The 17,155-nt window shown below is 37.2% G+C and overlaps 1 protein-coding gene across 2 annotated transcripts in view; it reads left to right on the forward strand.

Annotated features, from left to right (window-relative positions):
- The first annotated feature begins 912 nt into the window (after positions 1-912).
- LOC143226374 (uncharacterized) overlaps positions 913-17,155 on the forward strand; it is a 45,834-nt gene continuing 29,591 nt past the window's right edge. Inside the window, exon 1 of one of the 2 annotated variants that reach the window (XM_076457254.1) lies at positions 913-1,067. In XM_076457254.1, the coding sequence (XP_076313369.1) occupies positions 1,022-1,067 (46 nt within the window). In that variant the 5' untranslated portion in view covers positions 913-1,021. Of the gene's footprint in view, positions 1,068-1,151; positions 1,629-17,155 lie in introns of those variants that run through there. The other variant, XM_076457255.1, reaches the window with a different exon arrangement.

Genomic DNA, 17,155 nt, shown 5'->3' on the forward strand with positions numbered 1-17,155 from the left:
AGTCTAATATTGAGCGTAACATGAGGTAAGAGAAAAGGTGTTTTGAATTTAAAATAAGGTTGATGTTGTTTGGTATTAAGCACAAAGCTACACAATGGGCTATATGTGCTTTGCCCACCAAGGGTATCCAAACCCGGTTTTTAGCAGTATAAGTCCGCAGACCTACCGCTATGCCACTGGAAGGCATATGTTTAATAAAATCAAACTAACTAAACTCCGTATTGTACATGTATTTATACCACACACGTTTTCTTAAATTATATTCGTAGTTCTAAAATGCTGTCACAGAAAATAATATGTCAAAACATTGAAATAGATGCATTTTTATTGATGACGTAACCACTTTTCTGTATCGTAACACATTCCACTTGACTGGACTGTAAGGATGTTGGTATTGGATAAAGCTGGTTAGAGTACGTGTACACACATTATTGGTTGTCAAGAAATGGAACCAGAAACGATTCTGTTGTCAAAAGCGACAACGAATAAACGTTCTTTTTGTCAAAATTTTGAAATTCAAACAAACAAAACAGCTTTAAATTCTAATGCTTATGCTCGTTGATAGGTCTCCAGAATTTACCGTTGTAGGTGTTTATTTTAATCAGTTGTAAGTCGCTAGCATGTGTCTACGCAAGTGAAGGCGTTAGCGATTGTTTCAGAATCACAAATAAATGGCGTTTATTTTGTTTGTTTCTTGTTGTTGTTTTGACATGTGAATACCTTTTATCGTTCGTTTAGGTAGGTTCCACTTTTTTCCCATTGCGTATACAATGGTTACAATGCAATTTTCTGTGCACCTCCTGAAGGTACACTAGCACAATGTAAGCTTTGTGTGGTGATGCTATGACGTCATTATTCTTTCAGCCAATCAGAAGTTGACGGTGTGAAGCAAGTAGGGGTACATGTTGGCTGTTCACGATTTGCGTTTAAACAGGTTGGTCCACACATGCGCTCGGTGATTTTTATTCTTTAGTGAATTATATCAAAATTCATTTGCTTTCATCGAAAACAACGAAGTTCGATGAACATCATGAGGTGGATTAGTTTATCTTTCATCCTGTTTACAAGTAAGAAAATTTTGTAATGTATTTCTTTTTTATAGGGGTCCCTACCAATTTCATTTATAACGTCCTAGTTAAGGTGTTCTTGTCTTAACCACACCACGCTTGACGTTAAACGTACTGGAGTGGAAAACAAGTACGGATGAGTTAGGCTCACTTGTATAGAAGCCAAGTTGCCCATCTTCTGTGGCAGCACGGCTCGTCTTATAACTGTTGTTTTTTTTTCACAGATATTTACTGATATATCGACTTTTATCTTTTTTTTTTTTCCTCTCTTCTTCTTCAAATGTATTTGGTAGAAGCAGGGGCTTAGGTAATTTATCTTAAGTATTTTTCTCTATCTTACTTTAAATATATCAAAAGCCGTTATGAATGTGTCTTTATTTCAAATCACCAACTCCGATGGTACATTTAAACACGAGAGATCATACCAGAGAATGGACCTCTAGGGGTGATCGAAGTTTTCAAAAGGAGAAAAAAAAAAAGTGATAAAAACCGTGCGACCCCGTAGCCAGGAAGTTCGAGAAGTGCGCATGATTGCCCCCCTCGCTGAAACTACGCTTGCCTGTTAGTATTTACTTTTTTCTTTCTTCGATTATGGCCTCTTATTATATGATTATATTTGTAACACTGTATATACATGTGTATATAGTATTTTCATACTTATCAGAGGAAATCTAATAGAAATGTTTATTTGTAGTGATAATAATGAAACCATTACTTACTTTAGAAATTTTTTCTTGTCCATTGGTTAGTACCAATACTAACGTTACTCACAAAACGAGTTTCACTTCGGATCAAAAACACTTTTATACACAGCAACCTGCTTAAACCCGTGGACACTTTAGGGTTCCCTCTCTCTAAAATGTGATTTCACATTCAGATTGTTATTCAGGACTTATTCTGTATTTAAATCCGTATCGTTTCGTTTCGAACATGTCAGTGATGTATTGTAATAAGTTAACAGGTAAGCAAGGATGCCTACTCGCTAGAGGAACTATGGGGTGAAGGCTTCTTTTGAAACTTAATAACTTTTCGTTTGGAGTTTTTTTTTTAATTTGTTATTTTCACCACTTTTTATCCACGCAACCCACTGTCATTTAGCACACGGGGAAGCCTTATGATCACGTATTACGAAAAATTACAAAAAGAACCTCTGGCGAATCAAACACTTCTTCATGAACTCACCAAATAAAACAAATTCACAAGTTTAGATGCAGATGTAGTTCACACTATTCTATGGAGCTCAGCTGAAGTTTGGCACGGCATGGACAAGTGGTTAAGACACTCGACTCGTAATCTTAGGGTCGCGGATTCGAATCCCGATCACACCAAACGTGCTCGCCCTATCAGCCGTGAGGGCATAATAATGTTACGACCAATCCCACAATTCGTTGGTAAAAGAGTAGCCCAAGAGTTGGCGGTGGGTGGTGATGACTAGTTGTCCTTCCCTTTTGTCTTACACTGTTAAATTAAGGAAGGCTACCGCAGATAGCCCTCGTGTAGCTTTGCGTGAAATTCAAAACAAACCAAACAAAAGCAGCTGGAGTTTAATGATAGTTATATATTTTGCATTTCAAATATTGCAAGGGCAATTTACCCCAGTGAATGGATGCATATGTAGATCGGAAGAAAATGGATACGTTGGATATGTGCACTCGCATAAGCTGAGAAAGTAGGAAAGAGAGAAGAAGAAAAACGTTATTAATGTCTTTGTGGATTTTATAATTGAAAGATAGTTTGTTTGTTCTTTTAATTTCCCGCAAAGCTACACGAGGGCTAACTGCGCTAGCCGTCCCTAATTTAGTAGTGTAAGACTAGAGGGAAGGCAGCTAGTCATCACCACCCACCGCCTTCTCTTGGGTTACTCTTTTACCAACGAATAGTGGGATTGACTGAACATTATAACGCCCCCAGGGCTGAAAGGGCGAGCATGTTTGGTGCGACGGGGATTCGCACCCGCGACCCTCAGATTACGAGTTGAACGCCTTAACTCACCTGGCCATGCCGAGCAATTTGAAAGATAGAATGATTGAAAAATTCAAAAACTGAACTATAATATAAAGATCTATTACGTCAGTTTTGAATTTTTAATAAATAATTTTTTTAGTTATTTTAAGGGCCAGAATCGATTTTTTGTCTTTTTTTATAGATTGCGTTTTCTATTAACGCTATAATTTCGTAGGCATTATTTGGTTTCGACCCTAAGTTCTGAAGTTGTGTAATACAAGACAAATCTAAGCATGACCTCAATGAAAGTTTAGCTTGCCATCCGTCCTGCCTTTTTTTTTTTTTTGCTAATGTATGAATACGGCCTTTTATTTATCCTCAGAAAGCCAGAAAAAGTATATTAAAGATGAAAAAAAATTAAAGAGAGTTAACGGGAACAAATTTGTGTGTGTGTGTCTCGTTTTTTTCTTTTTGTCTTCTTTACTTTGGAGAGCAGTCACCTTCCCACCACTGTCTGCAGTCAGTGAAGGGTGATTTTGATGTGGGACGCTGTGGGCTTGAGCACCCACATCTCGCTCTCCTAATTTCTATTTCTGTACTTGTTGCTACTCCTTTATTTTATTTCTTTATGTGAGACTGACGAATGGAGGTTAAGACTGATAGACGGTGTATACCCACCGCAATGTGGGTCCTACTTTCTCAGTCACCTCCAAAACCTAGGGTACATTTTATATCCCACATTATACCTTGTACGCTAGGATATTTTTAATTAGTGCAGCGTTTATTGTTTATTTTAATTTATTTGTGTTTCGGCTTGTTTTTAGGTTATAACAAATTAATATAATTAGTCAGAAGTTTGGAGTTGCTGTTTTTAATGCAGTCCTTCCTTATGATTTCACTTACTTTATCAGTATTAATGTTCTCTAATAGTTATATATAAAACTGTTTCTTTGTCATTTTCACTGGTGCATTTATATTCATCACTTGTGACCTTATGTATAATAAGATTTTTTATAGTAAGAATTGTTCTTCCTATCCTGAAAGTACATATGAAACTAGTTCTATGATCTTTATATAGTTTTCTTTACAAATAGCAAATATGATGACGCCAACATCTACAGTCGTAGTGTGCACTGGCTTCTGACGTATAAACGAAACGGGCAATACCATACCTGTAAGCGTTGTTTGTTTTCAAGGCCATACTGTTAACAGAATTATATACCATGTGCTTTATACAACGTTTTTAACCTCTCTCGTGCTGCCCCACCCCAGAAAACGGTCGGATCTCCAAAATACATTCCTATATTTCATGAGAAATGACATACAAATTTTGCACTGAAGCACCTTGACTACCTGGATGACTCAACCTGCCATTGTTGAGTGTTATAGCCATGAGTTATTTATTGAGTCTATTCACTTGTCCGTTGGCCATAATAGAAAAGAGTAGAAAAACTAATAACCGGAATCTGTTCGCAAAATTCAACTGATTTTTCGGGTCCCAACCTAGATTTAAAAACTTGTCTTTCAAATATCAACTCACTTGTTTACATAACTCCGTGATTGTGTATCAGATTACGTGGGATCGACAACCAGGCGATAAAAGAACGAACCAACGAACATCTAAACTTCCGATATATAAGCCCCAGACGTGTACTGTAGCAAAACACACATTGAACATTTCGAATCTAGGGCTTTTAATTATTTCTTCCTGGAGAGCAACAAAAAGCAGTACTCGATTTCTGAAGTTTCACTACAAGTATTGGATGTTACAGTGCTTAAATAATGTGTAACTACACATTTTATGTAGATGTGATTGCACTGTTGAGTCGCCCTCGTTAGAACCGCCGAAAAAACTGATTTTTTTCAGAGTGCATTAAATTTTTTCCATGAAGTGCAACTTTCGTAATTACACCCCCGTGGGCTCCGAATAACTCTGTCCACCGGGTAATAAAGACTAGCTTAGAGATATTCGTGTCTCCAAAAGTACTTGAATTAAAGCACAAACACTAAAATACGGTATGTCACAAACTTCTGTATTATAACTAGGAAGCATTTCTTGATTTGTTGAGTAAACATGAGTTAGTGATTCGATGTACTTGTGCGTCATCATCATGTACAGGGTGGCCCGTGAGTCCCTACCCATCCATATGTTATTATGTTATATTCAATTATGATGATGATGAATTGAAGGCAGCTGTTACCGCGGCATTTGAAACAATAACCTCTGCTATGTTGAGGAAAATGTCTCACAGAACATGGCGTCGCATAATATTACGCAGCGAGAATGAGGGACAGCACACAGATACACTGGACACATAAGACATATGGATGGGTAGGGACTTATGGGCTACCCTGTAGGTCTATGGAATACAGGCTGCTAGCAAAGACTGTTATGTGTATTATTAAACGTCTGTTGTTTTGGCGTTGATTTGGTGGTGTAAGAATTGAAATGACTGTAAAACTTGCAATTTTCGTTCGATTACTTATTTATTTAAACCTGATTTCTTCCTCTTTCTTTTTGGCAGGGGGGGGGGGTAATAGACGACTGCCTCAGTTACTCTACAAAGTTTTATCACACTTCTTTCAGGTAGTTTCTCACAACAATTTGTGACGTCAGAGCACCATGAGTACATACGGACAACTGTATTTTAAATAGATAGAAGACAGGTTTAATACGCATGCGTAGCGAGAGGCAGAGTTGTTGTACATACTTTTGAACAAGTGAAGGTTTGAAGACAACTTACCGAAGTCACCTCAAACGTTGCCGCCCACATACTCTCGTATTCAGAGGATTTAGTTCTTCCAAAGCTTTGAGTACATAGTTAATATTTTCTCATCATAAAGTGTGGGTCATGCCTTAAAGACCGTTTCTTGTCATATAACTATTTAATAACTTTATCATTATTTATGGATCTGATTGCACTGTTAAATTATTCCTTCCATCTTTGATAGGACACTTGCTGGTTTGTATCATTTATTTCGGCATTTTACATTCCACGTGTTAGTTCTCTAGCAGTATCTGGATGATGACGTCACACCATCTGTTTTATTGCTGTAAGATGCCTCCTGGCTAGACTTTTTTTTTTAACCATGTGTTCCAGTTTCCCACTTGTCAAAAACTAACGTATTTCTGTTGTGAGCAACTACATATGTTTAGTGAGTAACAGCTAGTAGTCGGTCACCAGAGTCGCCATCGTAGGTCGAACAAACCACTCCCTGGACTCCAAGTAAAACGTCCTGTTTGCTGAGTGTGCCATTGATTTTCAAAAAAAATGATTATGTCAGAAAGTCCCCTTCTTCATCAGTTTACCAACAGTTAGCCGGACAGCTTATAACGTTAAATTGTAGGATTTGATACCGTAGACAGCCCGTCATGACCAGGTGGTTAAGGCACTCGACTCATAATCCGAGGGTCGCGGGTTCGAATTCCCGTCACACCAAACATGCTCGCCCTTTCAGCCGTGAGAGCATTATAATATGACATCAATCCCACTATACGTTGGTAAAAGAGTCGCCCAAAAGTTGGCGGTGGGTGGTGATGACTAGCTGCCTTCTCTCTAGCCTTACACTGCTAAATTAGGAACGGCTAGCGCAGATAGCCCCCCTGTAGCTTTGCGTTAAATTCAAAAACAAACAAACAAACATTACGGATAACCCATTGTGTAGCTATGTACTTAAGAACAAACACCCGCAAGTTCCTATAATCTGGTGATCATAACTAACCTTTGACGAGCTACAGATCCCAACTACAGTTTTATTGCTTTAATCGTCAGTGACTTCAACCCCAAAAAGGGACTACTATCACTTGCCTGCACTGTTATGACAAAATTCTGTTCCTCTGCAAGATATTTAACTGAAAGTTTCCTTCATTATATATCATCTACGTATCATCTTATCTACTTAAAAATGTAAGTTTTCCCGTAATATACTTATTAATTTCGAGAAGTAAAAATGTGTGTTGTTGTCTAAGTCATCTTTAAGACAAAGCTGTTAATGCTATCTTGTCCCTTATTTTGAACTACTGACCAGACTAAAGGCAGCCAGTCAGCATCACCCACCACCCGCGAAAATTGATTTTACTACAACTTTCATAATGAACCCAAATTTCTACAGTCTTCATTAATTATGAATAAGAAACAAAAGGAAAAGTTTGGTTCGATAAAATGATGTAGAGCTTTCGAAAAATATCAACCACTAGGTTCTCATGTGTATTCAAACGTGTTTTTGATCTGTAGAAGTGTGAAATAACCTTGGCAGCTTCCGATGTAGTGTTTCGACAGTACTCGGTAACTACGGAAAAATACACGTGTTGAAGGTACGTAGCTATGTCTATTTCATTTTGCATACAGTTGTATAAAATACGTATAATTATATAGATTATGCTTACACCAGTAAGTTATATCTGTTTGAATAACTACCATTTGCAGGATGTAGTCTCCAGATAGATTTTTCTAAGTTATTTTTATCTTTGCAGTTTTCGGGGTTTGGTCAACGAGGTGAACAAAAAGGTATTTTGATAAACAGAACTAACGAGTTAACCCCTTAGCTATTACAGACAACTGAAGCTGTAACAACACTTCAGCTACCACACTTGATGCAGGTTTTTCTGACTGAACACGGTGCCCGAATTCCCAGCCATGATTTTCACACTTTAGTAAAGATCTGGCCCGGCATGGCCAGGTGGGTTAAGGCGTTCGACTCGTAGTCTGAGGGTCGCGGATTCGAATCCCCGCCGCACCAAACATGCTTGCCCTTTCAGCCGTGGGGGCGTTATAATATGACGGTTAATCCCACTATTCGTTGGTAAAAGAGTAGCCCAAGAGTTGGCGGTGGGTGGTGATGACCTTCTCTCTAGTCTTACACTACTAAATTAGGGGCGGCTAGCGTAGATAGTTCTAGTGTAGCTTTGTGAGAAATTCAAAAACAAACAAACAAAGATCAACTATATTTTAACCACACTGACTATCCTGTTACCATAGATTTTATGTTTAATGTTACACCGAGGATTATACAAACATTAAAAACAAATTATTGTATTGTTTGAATATTCGCAAAAAGCTACTGAAAGGCTACCTGTGATAACCATTAATAATTTTGAGCTGATAGACTACAGGGAATGCAACTAGTCAAAAACAACCACCGTTATCTATTGGGTCACTTTTGTTTCACAGTTTTCTATGCCAAACGCAGATAGTGGGATTTGACTGCCATCTTTCTAACACACCCACGATCCAAAGTGTGGAGCGCTATTATGTATATATATTATATATACAGTACTGTGTAAACGTATCGGAACAAGAGAATATATTATCATTCATTCTATTTTAAGGGGATATTTTTCTCTATGCTATTACAGAATGTTGATTTCAACACTATGGTAATGTTCACTGATATCTGTTGATATTTAAATGAGCCAGGATGAAAATACTTACCATACTTTAGAATTCCCATATATTTTTTGCCAAGAATGCAATGTAAGAGATCTCACTGAATTAACATATTGATTAAATTTGGGTGTGAAATAACTGTCACGGTTCCCCTTGTAGTGTCTTAACTATATAGAATAAAGATAGCATATGGTGTCGGTATATTCCAGAAGAAATCAATTTAACAGCATTCCACAAAAATGTATTGAATTTTGTTGTTATGACACAGCCAAAAAAAAAACAAAAAAAAAAACACAACAACAACAAACAACTTAAATAATTGTCAATAGAGCAGAGAGTTCACCAAAACCTTTAGATGATGCTGGTCGGACTCTTGCAAATTGCTGCCGACTTGAAATGCTCCCCAAATATAGTCATGCACATCCTAGATCGTGGGACCGAAGATAGGTAAATTTGAAAATAGGAAAGAAAGAGGCAGAACACCTAAACACAATGATACTGATGTTAAATGTCTTATTTTATGCAGTTTTTGGAACGGAAGGAAAATCGCCACTGATCTCAAACATGAGATAAATGTCCAGATCTACAGTATAAAAAAGACTCAACGACATTGGAATATTTGGTCGTGTATCGATAAAAAAATCCTTTAATTCGATCTCCAAATATTATCAAGAGACTGAAATTTGCTAAAAAGTACAAAAACTGAAATACTGATTATTGGAAAAGGATTTTACGTACAGATTAATTAGTCCAAGTTTGAGATATTTGATTCAAAGCGTGGGTTGTACTTCCGGCGGAAGAGAGTTGAAAGATACTTCGCTGCATAACTCCTGCTAAGAAGCATGAGCGATATAATGTAATGGTTTGGGGTATTTTTATGCTGATGCGACAGAAGACATTTGCAAAACAGATGGAGTAATGGACAAGTACCATCAGATATTGATCCGTCATGGTATACATAGAGATCTGCGTATTATTGGTAAATGATTCTACTAGGAAGAAGATAATGACCTCAAACACTCACCCAAATTATGCAGAAATTATTTAGGAAAGAAAAAAAAATGCTGGAATCATTAAACTGATCCAACGACTCCCACAGAGTTCTGATCTCAACCCAGTTGAGCAGAATGACTCCCACAGAGTTCTGATCTCAACCAAATTGAGCGGAATGACTCCCAAAGAGTTCTGATTTCGATCCAATTGAGCGGAATGACTCCCACAGAGTTCTGATCTCAACCCACTTGAGCGAAATGACTACCACAGAGTTCTGATCTCAACCCAATTGAGCGGATTTGGGATTTGATAGATCGAAGAACTTTACAAATCAAAACTAACTTTCAAGAATCTTTATGGGGGTATATTAGAGACATTTGGAGTAAAATAACAAAGGATTATTTCATTAAATATGTTGCAGCGATGTCTGAAAGACAGTTTTCAGTTCATAAATAAAAATGGACACGCACACACATATTGACAGTTTTCTAAACTCAATCACTTCCACTTAGTTTCTGTTGTACAAATTTTTGATGTTTTACCTGTGATTTACTTTCCATTGTTCTTTTAAAGTACTCTGAAACTAATTTTTGTTGTGACACACTGGATCACACTCGGCAGGCACACAAAACAAGAAATACAATTACTGTTGAAGACCTGTAATGAGTTATACGTAGTAACCTTTTTAAAAGAATCTTCATTCCTAGTACTTATAGTGTTTATAGTGTTCCTAACACAAATCCAAGGGTTTACAGTTTGCTACCCATTTCAACACGTTTGAGTTGTCTGAGCACTGTGAGAATAACAGTACAATTTTAGTAATCTGTGAATCAGAAGTAGCCTGAAGAGTTGGCGGTTAGTGATATGTACGAGTTCAAAATTAGGGAGGGCTATATGAAAATAGCCCTTGAGTAGCTTTACGCACAATTCTAGAACAAACTGGGCAGCAGCAGCATATATATCAGCAGCTAGGTTAATCTCAGTTGTCAAATCAAGATTAAAAACACAACGATATAATTACCGGAAAGCAAACAAATTCATGATCTTGTGCAGAATATCCACACAAACAAATATGTGTGGATACATGTTTTACATCACACGTTTGCCTATATTACTTAAACAATTGTATTTAAATTGTGTATATTTTATGTATTACACACACACACACACACACACACACACACACACACATATATACACGTGTGGGTGTGTGTATGCTCCTCAGTGGCACAGCGGTATGTCTATGGACTCACACCGCTAGAAACTGGGTTTCGATACCAGTGGTTGGTAGAGCACAGATACCCCACTGTGTACTTTTGTGCTCAATTCTAAAACAAATGTTCCTCGCTGGGACAGCGGTAAGTCTTCGGGTTTACAACGCTAAAATCAGGGATTCGATTCCCCTCGGGGAACACAACAGATAGCTTTGCTATGAGAAAAACACATACTAAAACGGACTGACAACAACAAAGACAAAAACCGAAAATGCAAATTGGCTTCAACAAGTATCAGTAGAAGTACAGCTCGGTAAAAACAACAGATGGCGCAGATTATAAATATTCACGCCGTTCGAAAGGATTCCGGGAAATATCCATATTCGTTAGATTTGGTTTGAATTTCGCGCAAAGCTTCACGAGGGCTAACTGCGCTACCTGTCCCTAATTTAGCGGTGTAAGAAGGAAGACAACTAGTCATCACCACCAGCCGCCAACTCTTGGGCTACTCTTTTACCTACGAATAGTGGGATTGACCTTAACTTTATAACGCCTCCACGGCTGAAAGGGCGAGCATGTTTGGTGTGATGGGGATTTGAACCCGCCACCCTCGGATTACGAGTCGAGTGCCTTATTCATCTGGTCATGCCATGACGACCTATTCGCTAGGTCTTGTTGTTGCATGACAGGAGGACAGTCAAAGTCGGCGAGAAATTGTCAGGTCGTCACTTGTAGCACCGCTTCACATGGTAAACAGGCTAGACAATGCAGTTTGAGTCATCTTGTGTGTTCATTCCCAGTTTTTGTCACGATATAATCCTGTAAACCTACTGATGGAAATTTGTTCGTTTGTCTTCTAACTTCTCCTGTACGTTTGCATTTGGACTTCTCAGATATGGTATAAACTACAAGGAATGATTCGTGTCAAGAAGCTTTTTTTTTTTTTTTTTTGAAATGCGAATATATTATAGTTCCAGTGCTGACTGAATATGGATCAGTTAGTGGGGTGGTCTGTGGTACTGATGGGATTTCTCCATTTTCCTCTATTCCTACGTACTACGTCTGTGTACTTTCAGTTATTAAAAATACCCGTGTGCAGAATGATCGAAAAAGGGATCTAATTTATGAGATCAATAACCAACACATATTGTGCAAAACACACCCCCTAGAATATTTGTAGAATCTGTAAATCTGGAAGCAATTTTGCGTTAAATTTAGTTTAAAGAACTGCATAGCTGTCGTAAAAATCGCAAACATCCAATGAAAAGTCAACAAGTAATTTTGTTGTAACACTGCATTACTTAACACAGTATAAGGACCGGTATGGCCTGATGGTTAAGGCACTCAACTCGTAATCTGAGGGTCGCGGATTTGAATCCCCTTCATACCAAACATGCTCGCCCTTTCGTCTGTGGCGCGTTATATTGTGACGTTCAATCCCAATATTCGTTGGTAAAAGAGTAGCCCAAGAGTTGGCAGTGGGTGGTGATGACTAGCTGCCTTCCCTCTAGTCTTACACTACTAAATTAGGGACGGCTAGCACAGATAGCCCTCGAGTAACTTTGTGTGAAATTCAAAAACAAACAAACACATTGAGACATTTTAAATAAAAATCAAATGTTACTTACTGCTTTTCGATACACACACACACACACACACATTAAAATGGAAAATAAAATGCCATTTAAATAATGAAGCCAATATAAATTTTATTTCTATGTGCCTTTAATATTTATATTGACACTGGCATACTTCAAAGGGGGGATTAAACATATCGCTGCACGTCACATGGGTACATCAGCTAGTACAGTAAAACAACAGGTTTTGCATATCTCGTGGTTCCAAAACCAACAGAACGAACTCTTCGTGCGGTGAATAAACATGTCAAGAATCACCCACGTCAGACAGCCACGACGACAGGGTGCAAGTGTGTCTCAGTATCCTTAGTTATCTTCGTGGCTTCAGTATAAAAGTAATGATATACATTCACGATATTTTAACTAAATATTTACACTGTTTTGAGATTATTACCAAAATACTCAAGTTTTGACTTTCTGTTCCCCTAAGATGGTAAACCGGGCGTAGTTTTGTGGTCAGCATGCTAAGTTATGGATCGGAGTCACTGACCTTGCCATTTAGCCGACTTGTCTTCAGGTTAAATATACCAAAATGACACAAATAAAGGTTCTACGATATTGTGTATTATGTTTTTCTATGCTTGGAGTTATCTGTTACTTCAGTGGTTTGTTCATCTCGGATAACAAACAACTGCAGCAGTTAAAATAACTGTAAGTTGACAGTTTTTCCTTCTTGATAGCAGTTGTAATAATTTACTTACTTTCAGTTCCTCGTTGTTGTCTTTATTTTTTTTTCTTATTTTACTCCTTGACCATTGATAATACGCAGAATTACATGTGTAATTACTATTTCCACACTGATGTAAGTTTTGACATCATTATTTTTGGAGCTTTTCTTTGTTGATCATTCTGTCATATCATGCCTCGTAGATGTAAGGTATGAAAAAACATTCTTAGTTTTGAAAGAACATGGTTGACAGTCATGACTGTGATGTAACTTTATTGCGCCACTATATATTCGCAATATTCGTACAGTTGCCATTTCAAACCTCCTGTTTGTTTGCTTCAAAGAAAAATATCCAAACTCGTTTTAAGTACAAATATTGTTCTCACACGTTCGTTATGTTCGTTTAATTTGTCAAAGACAATTCGAATTATTTCTGTTTAAAACAATAACTACAAGCTAAGAATCTGTTTCATACACATACTATAAATAAGTTCTGTTTGTTGTTAAGCACAAAACTGCACACGTCAGTGCTGTGCCCACTGCATGGATTGAACTCTGAATTTTACCACTAAACTATTAAGGTGCCAATATAAAATTTAAATCAGAAAAAAGATCACATCTTTTCCTGCAATCATCTGATTCAGCCCAGAGAAATAAAATGTTTTATTTTCTGTCAATGTCTGAAGAAAGAGATGACCTTTTGATTTTATAATATTTTATGTATATTTTGAAGTAATTTTAAATACAGTGGATGAAATAAACTTTAAGGTAGTTTCAGTTAATATTTGCAGCTTAAATCTTTCATTAATTAGAAGCTGATTTTTTCTCACTATTTGTGCAATTTTTATTATTATTAAGGAATGTGAGATTCTATCATTATAAGGTGTTATCTACTTAATCAGTGTTTCTTAAACGAGTGATGTCCGAAAATTGATAAAATATTATTTATTGGATAACTAATATATTTTTTTTGTAATTTACATAAATTAAAACGTTTCATTCAGGAATATAGCTTTTAATGTACACGATTTTTTTTTTCAAAACTAAATCATTGACACACTGAGGAGTCAACAAAAAAAATTAAATAGAAAGGGATTTTCGAGTAACTAAAGTTTGAGAATTGCTATTCTAAATCGTTATTTATTAAAATGATCTGTAGTGATTGACACCAAAGCTGACATATTATTTGGGTCAACCAATAACTGATTGTTTGTTTGTTTTGAATTTCGCGCAAAGCTACTCGAGGGCTATCTGCGCTAGCCTTCCCTAATTTAGCAGTGTAAGACTAGAGGGAAGGCAACTAGTCATCACCACCCACCGCCAACTCTTGGGCTACTCTTTTAGCAACGAATAGTGGGATTGACCGTTACATTATAACGCCCCCACGGCTGAAAGGGCGAGCATGTTTGATGCGATCGGGATTCGAACCCTCGACTTTCGGATTACGAGTCGAACGCCTTAACACGCTTGGGCATGCCGGGCCATTAAGAAGTAACAAAGGGGGCGACATTCGTATCATTTCTAGAGTTAATTGTTCTGTTATGATTTTTTTGATACAAAGTTTCTAGAGACTTCAAACAGTCACATTATTCAATCTTTTTTAATATCGCATATTACGAAAAATTATCATTGTAAACTGATAAAAAACGTTGTGTACTTGTTTGCTATTAAATGCATTTAATTAATTAGCAGTTACGATCTTCTGTTTGTTTAGTATGACTGCAACGTTGTATATTGTAACAACACTGTTTTACAAAATATTCCAGGTTGTGTTGTATGTGGCTCTCGGCCCGGCATGGCCAAGCGTGTTAAGGCGTTCGACTCGTAATCCGAGGGTCGCGGGTTCGAATCCCGGTCACACCAAACATGCTCGCCCCTTTCAGCCGTGGGAGCGTTATAATGTGACGGTCAATCCCACTATTCGTTGCTAAAAGAGTAGCCCAAGAGTTGGCGATGGGTGGTGACGACTAGCTGCCTTCCCTCTGATCTTAAACTGTTAAATTAGGGACGGCTAGTAGCACAGATAGCCCTCGAGTAGCTTTGCGAGAAATTAAAAAAAAAGTGGTTCTTGGAAGTTTCGTTTCATGTTTGTATTTTAATTCTAACATTAAACTGAGGTTACGTATTATGACGTAATTATTATGAGGGAATATCACAAAAGTTATGTGTTAACTTGTATATAAAAAAAGAAAAGAAGGAAAGTGTTTTAAAACCCGTATCATTCATTTGCTGTCTGGTGCTGATGCTTGTAGTCGTGTGATCAAACATAAAAGAAAAGACTGGTTTAGATGTGTACTTTGAAGTATATGGTTACACAATACTAGTAACTGGTAACCAATAGAAGCGTGTATTTAGTGCATAGGTAACGAACGTGAGGGTCGTCATGTTTCAAATGTAACATCAGCAAATCGCCTATTACACAAACAAATTCAAATTACATTTTCACGTATCAGATATCAAATTACGAATTTTTAGTGCTAAGCAGTTGAATTTACATCATCAATTTATATCGCCATAAGTTATTAACACACACCTCCTATAATAGCAAGCTACATACTTAAAGCCAAAAACAAAACAATCTAGTAACGAGTAACTCTCATTAATATATTTTTATTAAGTGTTCTTACACATAAAGATGGGCCCGGCATGACCATGTGGGTTAAGGAGTTCAACTAATAATCTCAGGATCGCGGGTTCGAATCCCCGTCACACCAAACATGCTCGCCCTCTCGGCCGTGGGGGTGTTATAATGTCACGTTCAATTCCCCTATTCGTTGATAAAAGAGTAGCCCAAGAGTTGTCATTAGGTAGTAATGACTAGCTGCCTTCCCTCTAGTCTTACACTGCTATATTAGGGACGGCTAGAACAGATAGCCCTCGTGTAGCTTTGCGCGAAATTCCAAAACACACAAGCATATAAAGATTAGAATGTATTGTTTCATCATTTGGTGCTATTGATATTTTCGGCCGTAATCTCAATATTTCACAAGGTTCGGCCAACTTGAGAGCTATAGGCTAGTTAGATTCATATATTAAACTAACGATACAAAATCTCTCAATAAAGGAAAAAAATAATTATATAAATAAAAACTACTAAAATTAAATATTATTATAGCCATTACTGTTAATTAAATTAACAATCAAGAAATAATACGCTATATTTTGCTTGCGGTACACATAAACAGTAACTGTTGGTTTCAAGTATTGTCACTGATTTATTGTTCGTTGAACAGTAATATATTGATATTACCGTGTTAAAACAGTAGTTTCCACAATTCTTCCTAAACACGTCTTGTGACCGAACTTTATGATATGATGTCTCTCTGTAACATCCAGATTTGAGTGGTTTTTATTTTTTGTTTGTTTCTGAATTTCGCGCAAAGCAACACGAGGGCTAATTTAGCAGTGTAAGACTAAAGGGAAAGCAGCTAGTCATCACCACCCACCGCCAACTCTTGGGCTACTATTTTACCAACGAATTGTGGGATTGGTCGTACATTATTATGCCCTCACGGCTGATAGGGCGAGCACGTTTGGTGTGATTGGGATTCGAATCCGCGACCCTCAGATTACAAGTCGAACGCCTTAGCCCACCTGGCCATCTTGGATAGCGATAATTTTTGTTTGTAATTAAGTGCAAAGCTACACAATGAGCCATCTGTGGTCTGCACACCACGGGTATCAAAACCAAGTTTCTAGCTATGCAAGTCTGCAGACATACCGCTGTGTCATGGTTGGGGCACATAGCGAGAAGGATGTTTTGTCCTGTTCAGATAGAGATACAAGTTTCGCGTTTTGATTTCTGTTTTTTGGCCTCATTTAATACACTGTTTTTCTTTGCGAGTGAAAACCTGAGGATTCGGAAGATTACAAGTCGGATTATTTCATTCTTATTCTCTGCTTAGTTTTTTAAATTAAAAACTTTATATATGCCTATATGTTTGTAGTTTGAAGACAAAGTAAAAGACTATGGAGTTTATAGTAGTTCCCATAGTGAGAACTTGAAACACTAAACGTTACGTAACCTACTTTACCATAGATTTTTGTTTGATTTTATTCACACTTGCAACGAGACAACTCAAAACATATTATTGTATTAGATCGTCTGCTTTTCTTAGTTGTTATACTTGTATATATGCATTTTAAAAGTACAACGAATAAATAAAAAAACAACAACAGTGAGAGACAAATGAAAAGCTGTGAATAAAAATAGACTCACTCGTTTAATAGATCGATGCATTTGGAA

The sequence above is a fragment of the Tachypleus tridentatus genome, chromosome 9 (assembly GCF_004210375.1).
Source record: "Tachypleus tridentatus isolate NWPU-2018 chromosome 9, ASM421037v1, whole genome shotgun sequence".
Lineage (NCBI taxonomy): Eukaryota > Metazoa > Arthropoda > Merostomata > Xiphosura > Limulidae > Tachypleus > Tachypleus tridentatus.